General features: G+C 36.0%; 4 protein-coding genes across 5 annotated transcripts; 2 read left to right on the forward strand and 2 right to left on the reverse strand.

Moving 5' to 3' along the window:
• Positions 1-37: 37 nt before the first annotated feature.
• Positions 38-1,893, forward strand: LOC104705552 (uncharacterized). 2 transcript variants are annotated; one of them, XM_010421568.3, is made up of 3 exons: positions 38-401; positions 848-1,142; positions 1,500-1,893. In XM_010421568.3, the coding sequence occupies exons 2-3, from the start codon at positions 855-857 to the stop codon at positions 1,761-1,763; spliced, it is 552 nt and encodes a 183-aa protein (XP_010419870.1). In that variant the 5' UTR covers positions 38-401; positions 848-854; the 3' UTR covers positions 1,764-1,893. The 2 variants fall into 2 exon arrangements, with proteins under 2 accessions (XP_010419870.1, XP_010419872.1); XM_010421570.3 differs by having other exon boundaries at positions 361-568.
• Positions 1,894-2,559: 666 nt separating this feature from the next.
• On the reverse strand, positions 2,560-4,016 carry LOC104705553 (putative WRKY transcription factor 75). The gene is made up of 2 exons (XM_010421571.2): positions 3,529-4,016; positions 2,560-2,972 (listed from the first exon to the last, which is right to left on the reverse strand). The coding sequence occupies exons 1-2, from the start codon at positions 3,801-3,803 to the stop codon at positions 2,795-2,797; spliced, it is 453 nt and encodes a 150-aa protein (XP_010419873.1). The 5' UTR covers positions 3,804-4,016; the 3' UTR covers positions 2,560-2,794.
• Positions 4,017-7,933: 3,917 nt separating this feature from the next.
• On the reverse strand, positions 7,934-9,303 carry LOC104705556 (uncharacterized). The gene has a single exon (XM_010421572.2). It carries the CDS (start codon positions 8,943-8,945, stop codon positions 8,112-8,114), a length of 834 nt encoding a protein of 277 aa, XP_010419874.2. The 5' UTR covers positions 8,946-9,303; the 3' UTR covers positions 7,934-8,111.
• Positions 9,304-11,583: 2,280 nt separating this feature from the next.
• LOC104705557 (uncharacterized) lies at positions 11,584-13,692 on the forward strand. The gene is made up of 4 exons (XM_010421573.2): positions 11,584-12,519; positions 12,761-13,001; positions 13,094-13,211; positions 13,301-13,692. The coding sequence occupies exons 1-4, from the start codon at positions 11,906-11,908 to the stop codon at positions 13,390-13,392; spliced, it is 1,065 nt and encodes a 354-aa protein (XP_010419875.1). The 5' UTR covers positions 11,584-11,905; the 3' UTR covers positions 13,393-13,692.
• The last annotated feature ends 5 nt before the right edge of the window (positions 13,693-13,697 follow it).

The raw sequence follows: 13,697 nt of genomic DNA on the forward strand, positions 1-13,697 counted from the left end.
GAAGCAAATAAAATCGCTCAAGAAAGTTCTGGTTTTTGGTCTTTGATTTAAAAATTCCAAACGACATTGGTCATATATATGCTTTGCAGTTTGCAATGTCTAGGAAAAAGAATAAAAAAAAAAATAACATCTTTAAGGGGAAAAAAAAAAGAATGAAAAGGTCCAATTAATGGAGTATTTAGGGCTTATTAAAGGCCCAAACTTGTGTGTCGCCGACGAGAGAGAGAGAGAGAGAGAGAGAGAGAGAGAAGCATCGTGCGTGGTTCGTAAACATAAGCCGCAAGTATCGAGTCTCTCACGACACCGCCGTTGAATTTGCATTCCTCTATTTACTCTCGTCACGTGACGTCCTCCATATTTGGTTCACCAAGATCTTGAATTTGCCGACCTGACCTCTCTAGGTACTTCTCTCTTTCCCAGTTTTCACAATTTCATTCCAATCTTTGATGAACATCGAGTCAAACTTTTAAAGTGCGTTTCCTTCATCTGTTTCCTCATTTTTTGCCACCACGGTGCCAAAAACTGCCGTTCTTGTGTCGTCAATTCGATATTTAGATTTGACTCCGATGTACGTTTCGTTTGGAATTAGAAATTTCCATGATTTGATCTTTCATCAAACGTTGTAAACATCAACATCATAGCTAAACTCAATGTTTTATGGACCAAATCATTTAGTTTGGATCTAGTTTTGTCTTACCCACCTTTAAAGTACAAACCTTGTCTGAGAAATCCTTTTATTTCTTGTAATAAAATCATTCATGTATCAGAGATTCAAGATTTCAATCTAAATTTGATATTTTGATACGTTGTTCTGTGTATTCATCTATTGGTGTTCTTTTTTTTTTAGAGTCTTGATGGTAAAAGCATACAGACAAGAGCATGTCTACAAGCATCCGTGGGAGCGGGTGAGTGCTGCCTCATGGAGGAAGTTTGCAGACCCTGAAAACAAACGAATCCTTTCTCACATCCTTGAAGTCGACACCTTGAACCGGAAACTTGACACTGAGACCGGTAAACTACACACCACGCGTGCTCTCACCATCCATGCTCCTGGTCCTTGGTTTCTCCACAGGATCATTGGCCTGGACATCTGTCACTGTGTTGAATCTACTGTTGTCGATGGCAAATCACGTTCTATGCAGGTATCTTCCTCGCCTTTTCTTTATGTTTTTATCTCAAACTTTGTCACTTGAATATAAGAGAGCTTGATTGAGATAAACAAACATAGATAACTGTTTAGTTTAGCTTAATTAGAGCTGGTGAAACACTTAGTCCAAAGGTCAATCTAGCTATAAAAATGCCTTTGTGTTATTAGTTTGTTGTAATCTGCTTGATTGGAACTTGCTTGTAGTTAGAAGGCATATATAGCAACCTTAGAGGGGTGTTTAGATTACTAGTATAGATAAATCATATGAGCTGGTATGATCAGGGGAGAAAGGCGTCTTACTATCTTGATTTCGTTCTTGTTTTTTGGATATGGATGAACGGTTATAATCCAGCTAACAACAAAGAATATTAGTCTCAAAAAGTTCATTGAAGTGGAGGAGAGGATAAGATATGATCCACATCCAGAAAACCCATCGGCTTGGACGGTTTGTAGCCAGGAGACGAGCATTAGGATCAAACCCTTGTCGGCACTAGCCTCAATGGCTGAGAAAGTTGAGCAAAAGTGCGCTGAGAAATTCATGCAGAATAGCGCTAAAGGACGAGAGGTTATGGAGAGGATTTGTAAGTATATGGAAACAGAATCCGCTCCAATCTAAAAAAAAAGATCCAAACTTCTTAGATTCCAGTATCTTGGTTTTTGATTCTTGAATGTTTTTTTGTAAGTCAAGAGGGATCTACGTTTTTCTGGATCATGTTTAATAATAAATTTATAAAACAGTTTAGAAATCAAGCTGCTGTTTGTTTCAGCAGCTCCTCCTGTTTTGTGTTAGCAACTGGATGTTAAAGTTGAGAAGCTTTTGTCCAAAATTTTGAATCTAAATTCAAATGGATGCATTTTATAATTCTAGTACAGATTTAATAGCATTTAAAAGTAAAGTTTAAAACCAATAATATGTATTAAGTATGATCAAGTTTTACACACCTAAGAGCTACATGGAGCGGGTGGCACCTACCTTAGCCAACTCATCACAGTGAACAAACTTGAAAATGAAGTCTCGGGCTAAATTACAATATTACATATGCACGAACATGGTCTACATTACATTACATCTGTTTTAAGATAACGATACTGGATCATTAAAGAACTGATGCAGACGGTTGTTTAACTTGGCTGCAGAACAGAGTTCTTTTTTCTTTTTCTTTTTTTTGGGAGCCAAATCACCTTCAGTGCTGAACTGCTGGTAGCAAAAATAAATAAGAAAGGCTTTATATTTTTGTTTGTTATGTCATTTTCTACTATTGACTAATTGACTTTCTTGAAGATTCAAATTTCATCCAACTAACTTTCTGATTTACATATAATAGCTCCTGTAGTTTTCTTACAACTTTCGGTAGGTTAAATAGTTCGAGACTATGAAATGCTAACCGCACCTAAAAGGCTAAAAAGCATTATTTCTCAAATAACTAAAAAGAATTTTTTCACTGTTAATAAATTACAGCATGAGCTTATCAGAGAATATACGCTCCAAATTGTATACTACGTACACATATATATGTATCTTGAACTATACAACTTAACTTTATTTCTCTATGTATATATAGTATATAAATTATTAGGACAATTATAACATTCTATTTTTTTTTATCACTAATTTACAACAATGAGAGCTCAGCTGGGTGAGAATAATTAAAAAGAAGAGTAGATTTGCATTTGAGTGAGAATATGCTCGAAATTTTCGGTGGATTTCTCGATGGGATGCGAATGCACTCCTTCGTAGGTTGTCACGACGACTTCTTGGTCCGCTGTTAATCTTTGCACTTGCTTCTTCACGTTGCATCCTTTATATGTGCACCTATAGTAACTCCTGCACATTTATATAGTTTTTTCAGTATTATTATATTTCAATACACATTCCTGTTTGATGTGATCAATAACTGTTCTTGAGTCTGTTTAGAAGAAGAATAATTAACTTTCATTAAAATGAATATTTCACCAAAGGATTTTCAATTTAATTCAGTGATAGAATAAAACACAAGGAAGAGAAATAATCAAAACTTGATGTGAATGCTATATATACATAATTTAGTGGCGTCTTTATAAGAGTACTTAATCTTCAAAAACAATCAGATTTCTATGGTTTTCACTTAATTAGGGATTGATTTTTTAATATTGATTAAATTATTACATAGAACAAAAATAAGATCATGGCATGGGTCTCGTTGTGTATGGAAGATGAAGACCATATATTAGTCAGACCATATATTCAAATTTTACAAATTAAACTAGAACAGATGATCAATCTAGGTTGATTATATATATAGGCGTTACTTTGTATATCTTTTATTTATGTTCAATAAAAAAAAATTAGGAGTTAGTAACAAACGGAAGAGAATTAATTAGAAGGGATCGAAAAAAGGAACCTAGGGAACTTGTTGTTCTTGACGGCCTTTTGTCCATACTTCCTCCAACGATAACCATCATCAAGAATATCAACTTGGCTCCTTGTCTGAAACGCATACCTTTGTTTCTTCTTCCCCTTCTTTTTCAACTCGATATTGCTTCTCGAACTACCTTCTGATCTAGCCTTTGATCCCTCATCTTCTTCGCCTTGATGCAACTCATGATCCCGTTTTGATAGAGATTTTAGCGACAAAAACGACGGAGCATACAACGACCCGTTATCATATCCCTCCATATTCACCTATTTAAGTGTAGAGTAGTTTTTACTAACAACACAGACGGATCCACACCTGAATTCCAAAAGAAGAAGAAGAAGAAGAAGAAGAATTCTTTTGTTTGATTGGGGGTATATAGGTTGTTAGCAAGATATTTTTTTTATTTTTTTGTGAAAAAGATATTAAAGATTAGTCTATATTATATAGACATATTTATGGCAGACTATGAAGTCAAAGATGTAGAGGCGGCCCGCTCCTAATCGTTAAAGAGAAGCTGTGTCGTAGACGACACGTAAGGATTAAGCATTTTAATTACATATTTTTACATTTACGCACATTAAGCCTAATCCAAAGTATTCGTGAAAGTTATATACACAGTAACATAGATTATTAGACTATATTGTCTGGAGAAAAGAGGCTACATGTAACGAAATCACAGAACAAAAATAAATTCATACGCATATGGATAAAGAGATCAGATCTGTATATATATATATATACAAGAACGTACGTATACTATTGAAAGTGCTTTTAGAAAAATGCGCATTAATAAATCTTATATTAATAAATTATTGCAAATTTAGCTAGGGAGGAAAGACTTATTGGTGATCTGACGTAAGAATCAATTACTCATTTTGTCGAAATAGATTTAAGAAAACTAGAAAAGGATGCATGCACCGACGTAACGAACATAGATTTTTCTTTTTTTTTTAACCAATGGGTTGTGGAGATTAATTTACCAACGAATGAAATCGCCTCAATTTTTCTCGAATGATGTCATAAAAGTAGGGGTTACGTTTTCGTTTTCTTTATATCATACGTCATATATGGGTCTACGTTTTTCTTTTTGTCGAACGTCATTTTATCCGTGCATATTTTATAAATTATCTTTTTATTGAGTTGGATCAATCAAAGTCTACTATGTTTGAAATCCACATACATGATACAAAAAAACTTCCTTAATAAATTAATGTGATAGGATGGTTCTTAATTATACACACAAGTCTATTCCAAGTTTTTAATACACGAGTTGTTTTTTATCCATGGACCGTCAAAATTTTATTGACTAGTTTACACGTGGAAAATAAAGGAAAAGTATGTTGTTTGAATCGGTTTCTTCGTTCCATTGCTATAAACGATGACTAAAAGATGTTCATAATCATTGATTGCGAGATATATATCATATACTATTATTATGGTTATATAAGTTATAACCTATTGCATGATGAATAAAAATACCAGTTTCTCGAATTATTTACCAATTGAGTATTTTGACGCATTTTGGTATTTTTTTTTGTTTCTTACCTTTTTTGCTTCCTTGGCGAGATAAAGAAAAGTAAGACTATTTCCATGGCTTGTTTTGGACGTCAGTAAAAATATTCATATGGTAGTCGAGGAATTTTTGTCAAACTTTTAAACCCTTGTAGAAGGGGAACAAGATAAATTTACCCGGCGCAGACGACGTGATTGATAAATAATTATTCTCCGAGGTTGAAAGTTGGAACCAGTAACCAATTATATTAATTAATTTCAAACAGGAAAACAAAAGTAGCACACCATTTACTGTTGCTAGTCCATGTTTGCTTGACGACCATTCAAACTTCAAAGCCCCCAAAAGTAAAAAAGAAAAGGTAGGAAGGAGTAAGGACTAGGACAATTCATTATTATCAAGATCATATGTTTGAATATAGTATACAGTATGTTATAATAACCCCTAAAAATATTCTCGGAAGACGCACGTGTTCTTCTTTTACGATCGCTCTTTTCCTACTCTTCTCGCAGCCTCTCTATATATCTGTTTGGAAAAGAACATCTAATAATAACCTTGTTAATGTGGGATATATATATATGGGTGCTGTGTAAAAACTTTGGGCCTGTTCTGTGAGTCAATTTTGTTGTTGGGCTTAACAAGCATTTGGTTAGTACAGTACAGGTTAGATTTGAATGGTAGAACATGGCAGGTTTGGGACATTGATTCAACTGAAACTGATTAAAGGTTTTGTGTAAGTGTTGGTTTAAACTAAACCAAAATGTTCGTTGCTCTATGTTGTAGTATAAAAAAGTAGTGGAAACAGAACTTCGATGTCATCTTCTTCTTCATATCTAGAGTCGTATTCACTTTAAACCTTTGTGATCGTGATCTAGAATATTTATGGGAGTCGCCTTGCAAGACTTTTGTGTGATTGTCCCATATGAATCTGCTGTCTGACATTCGGAATTCATTAGTAAGTCACGTGGACAAGCAAGGATACTACTTAGCTAGTAGGCGATGGAAACATATACATTAGCTTCTTCTGACTATTTTCATAAAAGGCTATTCCAGTTATCACTTACACTCTCAATAAACTGCTCACAATCATGGGATAATTTAACCCGGATTAGACTTATATCAAGAGATGTCATTATAAATAGGAAACATTTTACTAACAAGTAGTACTTCAATAAACAAGTTATAAAAACACATCTTCGGATTGACCACATAACAACAAGGATGTCCTTGAGCCCAAATATGAGAGAAGTTAGGCTTAAGAGTTAAGACTATATAATTTAATATAATTTAATATAATTTTCTGTAATCAAAAGATATGTAGGAGTAGTTGGAGTTGGTTCCCATTATTGTCACCTACAAACTCAAGTTTTTGATTCTTGCTTCTTTTAGTACTGAATCTTTTCATTTAATGTTTTAAACAGTTTAATTATTGTTGATGCGCCACAATACATAAGTACATAACTGTGATTTGAGGGGGCCTCTTCAATTTCACAGCTGATCAAAACCCAAAACTAAACTATGTTATATGAGACTTTCAAATACCTTTATCACTTCAAAACTTTGTACCAGGAGACATTAGAAGATAGTATAGAGAGAGAATCGCAGGCGCGTGGACGACACTCTCGGCGATTTTCTCTCCCAAACTTTTTCTTCTTCTGATCACAACTTCTTGCACCGTCGATGGTGGTTCTCCGTCGATTCCGGCGATGAAGAGAGCCCCAAGGCTCATGGTGTTTCATCCGTAAACTGCAGCATCAACAAAGTGAAGCTTTCAGATCAAAATCAAGGGAGCAGTGGAAGGGAGAAGTTTCCTTGACACACCGACGGTAAGAGCTCTATCGGCGGTGATGCGACGTGGAGTAGAAGAGGGAGATTCACGGTAAGGATCGAGGGAGCAAGATGGTTAGATCCGAAGACTGGAGATTCTGGAGGCTTCTCACGGCTGTTGTTCGATGGGGGAGGTCGTCTATGGCTAGGAGGAGCTAAGCCACCGTCGAAGGTTTCAGATCTACTCCCTACCGCCTTTGATCTCTCACATATGAGCCTGAATCTCTTCGACAATCAAAGCTCGGATCTCTTCTTCCTCCTCAAAGCTGCTCTACGGTGGCGGGATAACAACGGATCTTGGATCACCATCTCCGTTTCACTCACGTCGTCCAGACTCACCGGAGGACCTGATCCGATGAGCATCCGCAATATCATGGGCGGCGGCTTAAACTGAGTTCTTCAGTTTGAGATTAGGGTTACAGAGCAACCGATTTGATTCCGGTTCGCTATTAGATAAACCCGAGTCAATTTTGATTTTTGGTTTTACTTGGTTTGATGTTTGTGGTTTAGGTCCTAAAGGAATTATTGTAAATGAGCCTAAATCCGGAAATAACCCATTGGACATTTATTTATAATATTGAATACCTTTCAAAAAAAAAATACCTTTATCAGGTTTCCAACCCAAAAAAAAACAACTTATGGTAAAACATAAAAAATGACTAAAGAAACAACATTAAGTAAGTAATCTCAGTTGCTAAAGATCTACCCTATCTATATATTGATAGATACATAGGCAGATAGGAGAATGAGACACACCACAGTCTCACTATGATATGAATGAGGGGGGGGGGGGGGGGGGGGGGAATGCCTTAATCACAAGGAAAAAATATTGGTTGGCCCACTTTTCGAAACAGTCTACCTAATCCACAAAGCTTTGTTCCTAAGCAAAATATTTCAAAATCGCTGAACTACGCCTAGAGAGAGACTAGAGTCTAACCACCAAACCAAAATTGCTTACATTGCACATCTCTCCCGGACTATTTCTTTTAACCACAATATCAATCACAGTAAGACTTGAGCTATATGGTTAGAGAATCTGATGAACAGAAGAAATATTGGAAAAAACGAGCTACATAACCCAAAGTCATACTATCTTTTAAGAGAAAAGAAAATAAAAAAGCATATGAAGATTGAGATTATTTTTATTTTCTGAAAATAGCAGCACAAACAACAACAGAAAATTGAAAAAAGCATAACTTTTTTTTATTTTTTTTGCCGATGATGCTTTTGTTTACGCGTTCGGATTCCAAAGCCTCCAAAAATTGGAATTGAACAAACCCAACACGTCCGGCAATACCTTCCTCGCTAAGCCCTTGTGTCCCGTCACACTCCCCGCCGCCGCCGTCGGATAAACCACCACCGTCGATTCTTCTTGAACAACTTCATCCTTCTCCGGCTCATCTCTTTCCCCCACCTCAGCTTCATCACTCAATCTATCTGGTGATGATGACGACACGTGTTGGCTCTCGGAAACAACAGTGGAATCTTCGGTCATTGGCTCCTCCTTATCATCATCACTGACCCGAAGACCACCCGGTTTATCCGAATCAGTGACCCGGCGACCCGGTTTCTCTTTCTTCTTACCTCTCTTAGATTTGTTGCGAGAAGAAGCAGCAGAGTTACCATCTTCACCACCAGCAGTGAGATGATGGTTCTCGAAAGCTTCGATGATTTCATGGATAAGCTCACGGTTCGGAGACGAATCCCAACGGAACCAGTAGTTAGTGTAACAATCGAAACACTCACAATCGAATACTGGTGGTTTGTGTTTCTTGCTAGATTTGTTGTTTCTGTTGCTGCTGCTCTTCTTCTTCTTAGCCGAAGAGGAGCTTCCTCCTTCTCTATCGGAAATGGTGGTTCCTCTTGTGATTAGGTAAGCAAGAACTTGTCTGTCTTCAGCTGATAGAACTGACACCAGAACCAAAATCGTCGCTGGTAAAAGCTTCAAAACAGAGAGAGAAGAATCATCATCTTCATCATTGTTGAGATGGGTAGTTGAAGATGATGATGATGGAAGAGGAGGTGGTGGAGATGGGTAAACTTTTCCTTTCTTCTTCATTTTCATGGTTTCTTTTTTCTTTTCTTTTTTTTCTTGGGAGAGACGATGAATGATGATGAACAGTCCAATGTAAGTGGAGAGAGATTTAGTATTTGTTTTTCTATTTTATTTATATTTTTCAGATAAGGAAGAGACTGAAGAAAATAAATGTAATATAAACTGTACTGTTTTTTTATTTATTATAGAGAAATTATGAGTCCAAATTATACGGCCCACCTCACTCAGCTTTTTTTTGTTTTTTAATTTCTTTTTTTCAGTAACCCATGCAAAGTTTTTTTGCTTTTTTATTCTTTTCTTACCATACTTTTTTTTTTCGTCGTATTCTTTGGTTACAAGTGAAAAAAAAAAAAAAAAAAGTAAAAGTAAAAAACTTACCACATTTATGTTTATTTTCTTAACACGACTGTTTTATTGGTTTAAAGTATACAGACAATTTGCTATTTTTAATAGATGCTTTATAAAAACATGAAAATAGTGACATTGTCTTGTCACCTCTGTTTAATTTTAATGGATGCTTGCTTATTCAGATGTTAGTAAAGTAATTTACTTTAAAGCCTTGAACAGTTGTTGGATATTGATAACCACCTATTTTTAAATTCCTCATATCTTCTTCTTCTTTGTTGTTTTTGTCTTGATCGGTCAATCATAGTGTAAAACAACGAGAACGTTGGACATATTTTTGCTAATATGTTAGTTATAAATTCATGTTGACCAAACCAAAAACAAAAAAAAATTATCTATATTATTATTTTTAAATATATTTTGTGTTATACTCTTAAGTTTTGGTTATTCAATTTATTTTATTTATAATATTAATTTTTAACTATTTTCTTCAAATAACAATTTCTAGAAAATCATTTAATGGAACTATTTAAATTAATCTAATTTAATACATTTATTGCCATAAATAGCTTGACAACATCTATACATTTCGATTTTTCCAAAAACAACTCTACGCATTAATTTTTAATCCCATAAAAATTTTCAAACCTATTTTAATAGATCTTTAGAGACTATATGATCTCTTAAATTTAAATGACACAGTCGAGTTTGAGTAACAAATAATTACAATCGCAATAATTATTATAACGTTAATAAAGTTCACAAAAACGAGAAACTGAATAATCGGGTATATTTAACTTTAACATCAAGAAAAATATTTAATATAATATATACCGTGTTAAGAAACTGAATATTATTATGCGATAATGTTATCAACTCAAATAAGAAAACACTAAAATCTCTCTTTTATTGCTAAGGATCATAAACTCCTTACTCATCAAGCATTTTTCATGTATAAATATCAACTTCACAAACAAAACACAACACACAACCAAAACCACTAATATGATGGTTTTGAAACACGGATTAAACCACTAATATGACGGTTTGTTGATATATAGCGGGACATGTTATTAACATGACGGTTTGAATTAACATTAGTATAAATATAAAATATTATTAATTCGGTTTTGAAACACGGGTTAAATCTTCCTTTAATTATTTGGTCAATACCACTAATATAAGAATATTAGACATATTAAATCAGAGTAATTTAACTAAAATTTTGTAAAACAATTAAATCATTGGTAAAATTGTAACTTAATCCAACAATATCTTATAAATTGCATATTTATGTATTTATTTCCCCTATTATTGTTCTAATAATTGACAATCCAAACAAAATTATTATTTAATTAAACAAAACAAAATAAATATAAAAAATAACAAAAAATAAAAATGTTATTATTTTTAAAAAAAATTGTCTCGCGGTACACCGCACATTAAAATCTAGTAAATTTCTTAATTTCTGAGTAACAAATCTAGTAATAACAAATTTAAGCTTATCTTACCAAAAGATTTTAAATCATTCACAGCTGCTATTAATGATTAGCCTGTCTGCTGGAAGATGCTCTTTTACTTTCCTTTTTTAAGATTCGGATGGATTTGAGCTTTAATAGTATCTATCTACTTACCACACCTGGCCAGAACATGAACTTGAGGCCCGTCATCTGTGGGCTTTCAAACACAAACAGCCCATTCTATTCTGAACACATATCCAATACTCAGGCCTATCGAACTGAAATTGCATCCAATATTTTTGTTTTTATATCTGTGATGATTTTTAACATATGTAGAGATTGTTAGGTAAACAAATTATAAAGAAGGTAAAAACTTTGGTCTAGAAGGTCGTCCAATGCTTATGCCCCAATATAGCTTGGAAAAACTTGCCATTTACTGTATACTAAACATTATTAGGAGTTATATTAAAACATTAACTCATCGTCTTTATTGAGCAACTCCTTTTCCTCAATCCTCAAGGAGGATTTGATTAGTCAACCAATTTAACTCGAATAGGCAAAAAAAAGGAAGAGCAAGGATTTCCTTTTTTACTAGCCTACTGTAACGCGCGATTCACGACGTTATTCACGCCGTCCAAGACAAGTCCGCGCACATGTGGCGCAGAGCTTCTCGTTTTTTTTTTAAAAGCCCCCATCCCTGACACAGATCATACGTGTGAGAAAGATCTCTCATTGGTCAACTCCGTTACTAAAAGCTGATGTGTCTTCCTACAATTGGCAATCTACCAAAAAGGAGGCACCATGTGCACGTTAGAGTATGATGCGCCAGCTAATAAAACGACAGGATTCAATAAATAAAATAAAGATAGGTAAATATTGTGAGTGGCTTGGTCCACCGGAGCACGGTCAAGCCTCAGCCATTCGTTAGTGAGAGGGAGTTAAAGTAAACCACTTAGATAACGCCACGTGTTCATTTTCCTCTCCCGCGTTATAGTCTACACAGATCTAACCGTTAACTCCAACAGTCGTGTTCTCTCACCTCCCATATCTAGCCGTTGAGCCCAGTACCTGTACATCTCTCACTCTCTCTTCTTGCAAGTTTCGTTACGAAAGAGAACGAAGAAGAAGAAAGAACGAAACCTGCAGATTTGTTTGTAAGAAAAAATGGGAAAGCTTTTGTGTGATTCCACGGCGACATTTCAATCTCCTTCGCCTACGGTTCCTTGGAGAGAGCCTTCAACAGCCGCCGCCGTATCTCTCGACGACGTGGATCTTGTTGACCAATCAGCGGCGGCTGCGGCGGTCGAAGCGGTGGAGAAGACGATGGAGGCGGCGGCTACCGCGTGGGATGAGGTTTTTGGTCTTGAGGAGCAGCAGAGACAGCATCTTAGCCGGCTTCACGCGAGGGGTGTGCTGTGGAAGCATCCTGGCAAAGACGAATCCTCTGCTTCCGTCGTTTTCCGTCTCTCCCACGGCGGAGAGGTTTCTTCCGACGGGAACTGTCTTTTCACCGCGTCGCACAAGGCCATGGAGGCGCGTGGGATCGACGCGCGAGATTTGCGGCGGCGCACGGTGAGGAGGTTTTTGGAAGATTTCGGATCTGCGAGCGAGGGAGAGAAGGAGGTTATTACGGACGCGATTAGGCATATGTATTCGCCGGATCTGAAGAGTGGTTGGGGGATTCATATCGTTCAGGAAGAGAAGTTGTTGGCCAAGAAAGATGAACGGGAGACTCTAGATTCCGCCATTGAAGAGCTTATACAGATTGGGATGCAGAGGTACGTTAGCTCGTTTATGTTTGCTAACTCCAGATTCAGATCTGGTTTGAATGGATCTTGATGCTTAAGCATATACGTTTAATATGAATATGGTAATTAGGAAGTAAATGTAGCATTGTTCTTCTTGTCATGATTAAGAAAGTTATAAACTTTAGGTGAAATTATGCTTCTTTATAATCAATCTCATCAAGGGTTTGTATTGTTTATTGATTACTTTGTCTCTTGTTTTGTTACATTGCAGAGAAACTGCTGCAGAGTCAATCTACAGAGAGAGGTGTCTGCCTGTGAACGATGGACTTAGTTGGGCTAAGTACATGTCGATTTCAGGGTCATCAGAGGATGAGTATGACATTATCACCTTGCAGTATACGGAAGATGGGTTGTTATCTGTTGAAGAGAACCGAGAAGGACATGCAGCTGCGTTTGGGGATGATATTGCAATTGAATGTCTCGCCACAGAATTCAAACGAGAAATCTATGTGGTGAGTTGCTGCTTATCAAGTTTTGTTACTTGGTTGTGTTATTTTCCAAATTACATCAAAGTAAAGTTGTGAAATTTGTGTGCTTACTATAGGTGCAAGCGCATGGATCAGATGGGATGGTAGAAGAAGAGAACTGTGTGTTCTTCCTACCACACAAACCAAGAAGTGAAGTTCTTGAAGTCCCAGTCTTTCTTTTCATGAAAGGCACAGGTAGTTAATTAATAAAAACACCAACTTGATAAAATCTTTCTCTACATTTATATATGAATTCGGTACTAAAAACTATCTCATTGGTTCAGGTTGGTGCGGTGGTGGAGCAGACCATTACGAGCCATTGGTTGCGAGTCCATCTCCGCTGATATCTCATGAGAAAGTCGCCCTCGTTCTCTGATACTTGAGAGGAGGGTTTTTGGTAGTTTTAATATTGTTGTTGTTAGAGAGTACCACATGTTAGGGAGAGAGAGAGAGAGAGTTGTGCCCAGGTTATTGGCCTGCTGAGGAGGTTAAGCTGTTTTTATCAATTTGTAGCTTTGAGGAAGAGTATTGATTTTTTTCCATTATTGGTGATGGAAAACGGGAAATTCTCTTTTGTCTTTTTAAGGGGTTGCGGCTGTAACTGTAAACTGTAAGAGTGTAAACTCATCATTTTTGTTTTTGACTTCTTTGAAATGAAAAAAAAGTTTCCCAAAAATGAGC

This window comes from Camelina sativa, chromosome 8 (genome assembly GCF_030686135.1).
Source record: "Camelina sativa cultivar CO46 ecotype springtype chromosome 8, ASM3068613v1".
NCBI classification, from domain to species: domain Eukaryota; kingdom Viridiplantae; phylum Streptophyta; class Magnoliopsida; order Brassicales; family Brassicaceae; genus Camelina; species Camelina sativa.

What these genes read in the sequence shown, in the direction of transcription:
- LOC104705556 (XM_010421572.2), bottom strand. Translation starts at nt 8,945, where the DNA reads ATGAAAATGAAGAAGAAAGGAAAAGTTTACCCATCTCCACCACCTCCT.
- LOC104705553 (XM_010421571.2), bottom strand. Translation starts at nt 3,803, where the DNA reads ATGGAGGGATATGATAACGGGTCGTTGTATGCTCCGTCGTTTTTGTCG. An exon ending in AAGAACAACAAGTTCCCTAG is followed by an intron (nt 2,973 to 3,528) that starts GTTCCTTTTTTC and finishes ATAAATGTGCAG; the next exon opens with GAGTTACTATAGGTGCACAT.
- LOC104705557 (XM_010421573.2), top strand. Translation starts at nt 11,906, where the DNA reads ATGGGAAAGCTTTTGTGTGATTCCACGGCGACATTTCAATCTCCTTCG. An exon ending in ATACAGATTGGGATGCAGAG is followed by an intron (nt 12,520 to 12,760) that starts GTACGTTAGCTC and finishes GTTACATTGCAG; the next exon opens with AGAAACTGCTGCAGAGTCAA. An exon ending in TCAAACGAGAAATCTATGTG is followed by an intron (nt 13,002 to 13,093) that starts GTGAGTTGCTGC and finishes TGCTTACTATAG; the next exon opens with GTGCAAGCGCATGGATCAGA.
- LOC104705552 (XM_010421568.3), top strand. Translation starts at nt 855, where the DNA reads ATGGTAAAAGCATACAGACAAGAGCATGTCTACAAGCATCCGTGGGAG. An exon ending in GCAAATCACGTTCTATGCAG is followed by an intron (nt 1,143 to 1,499) that starts GTATCTTCCTCG and finishes GTTATAATCCAG; the next exon opens with CTAACAACAAAGAATATTAG.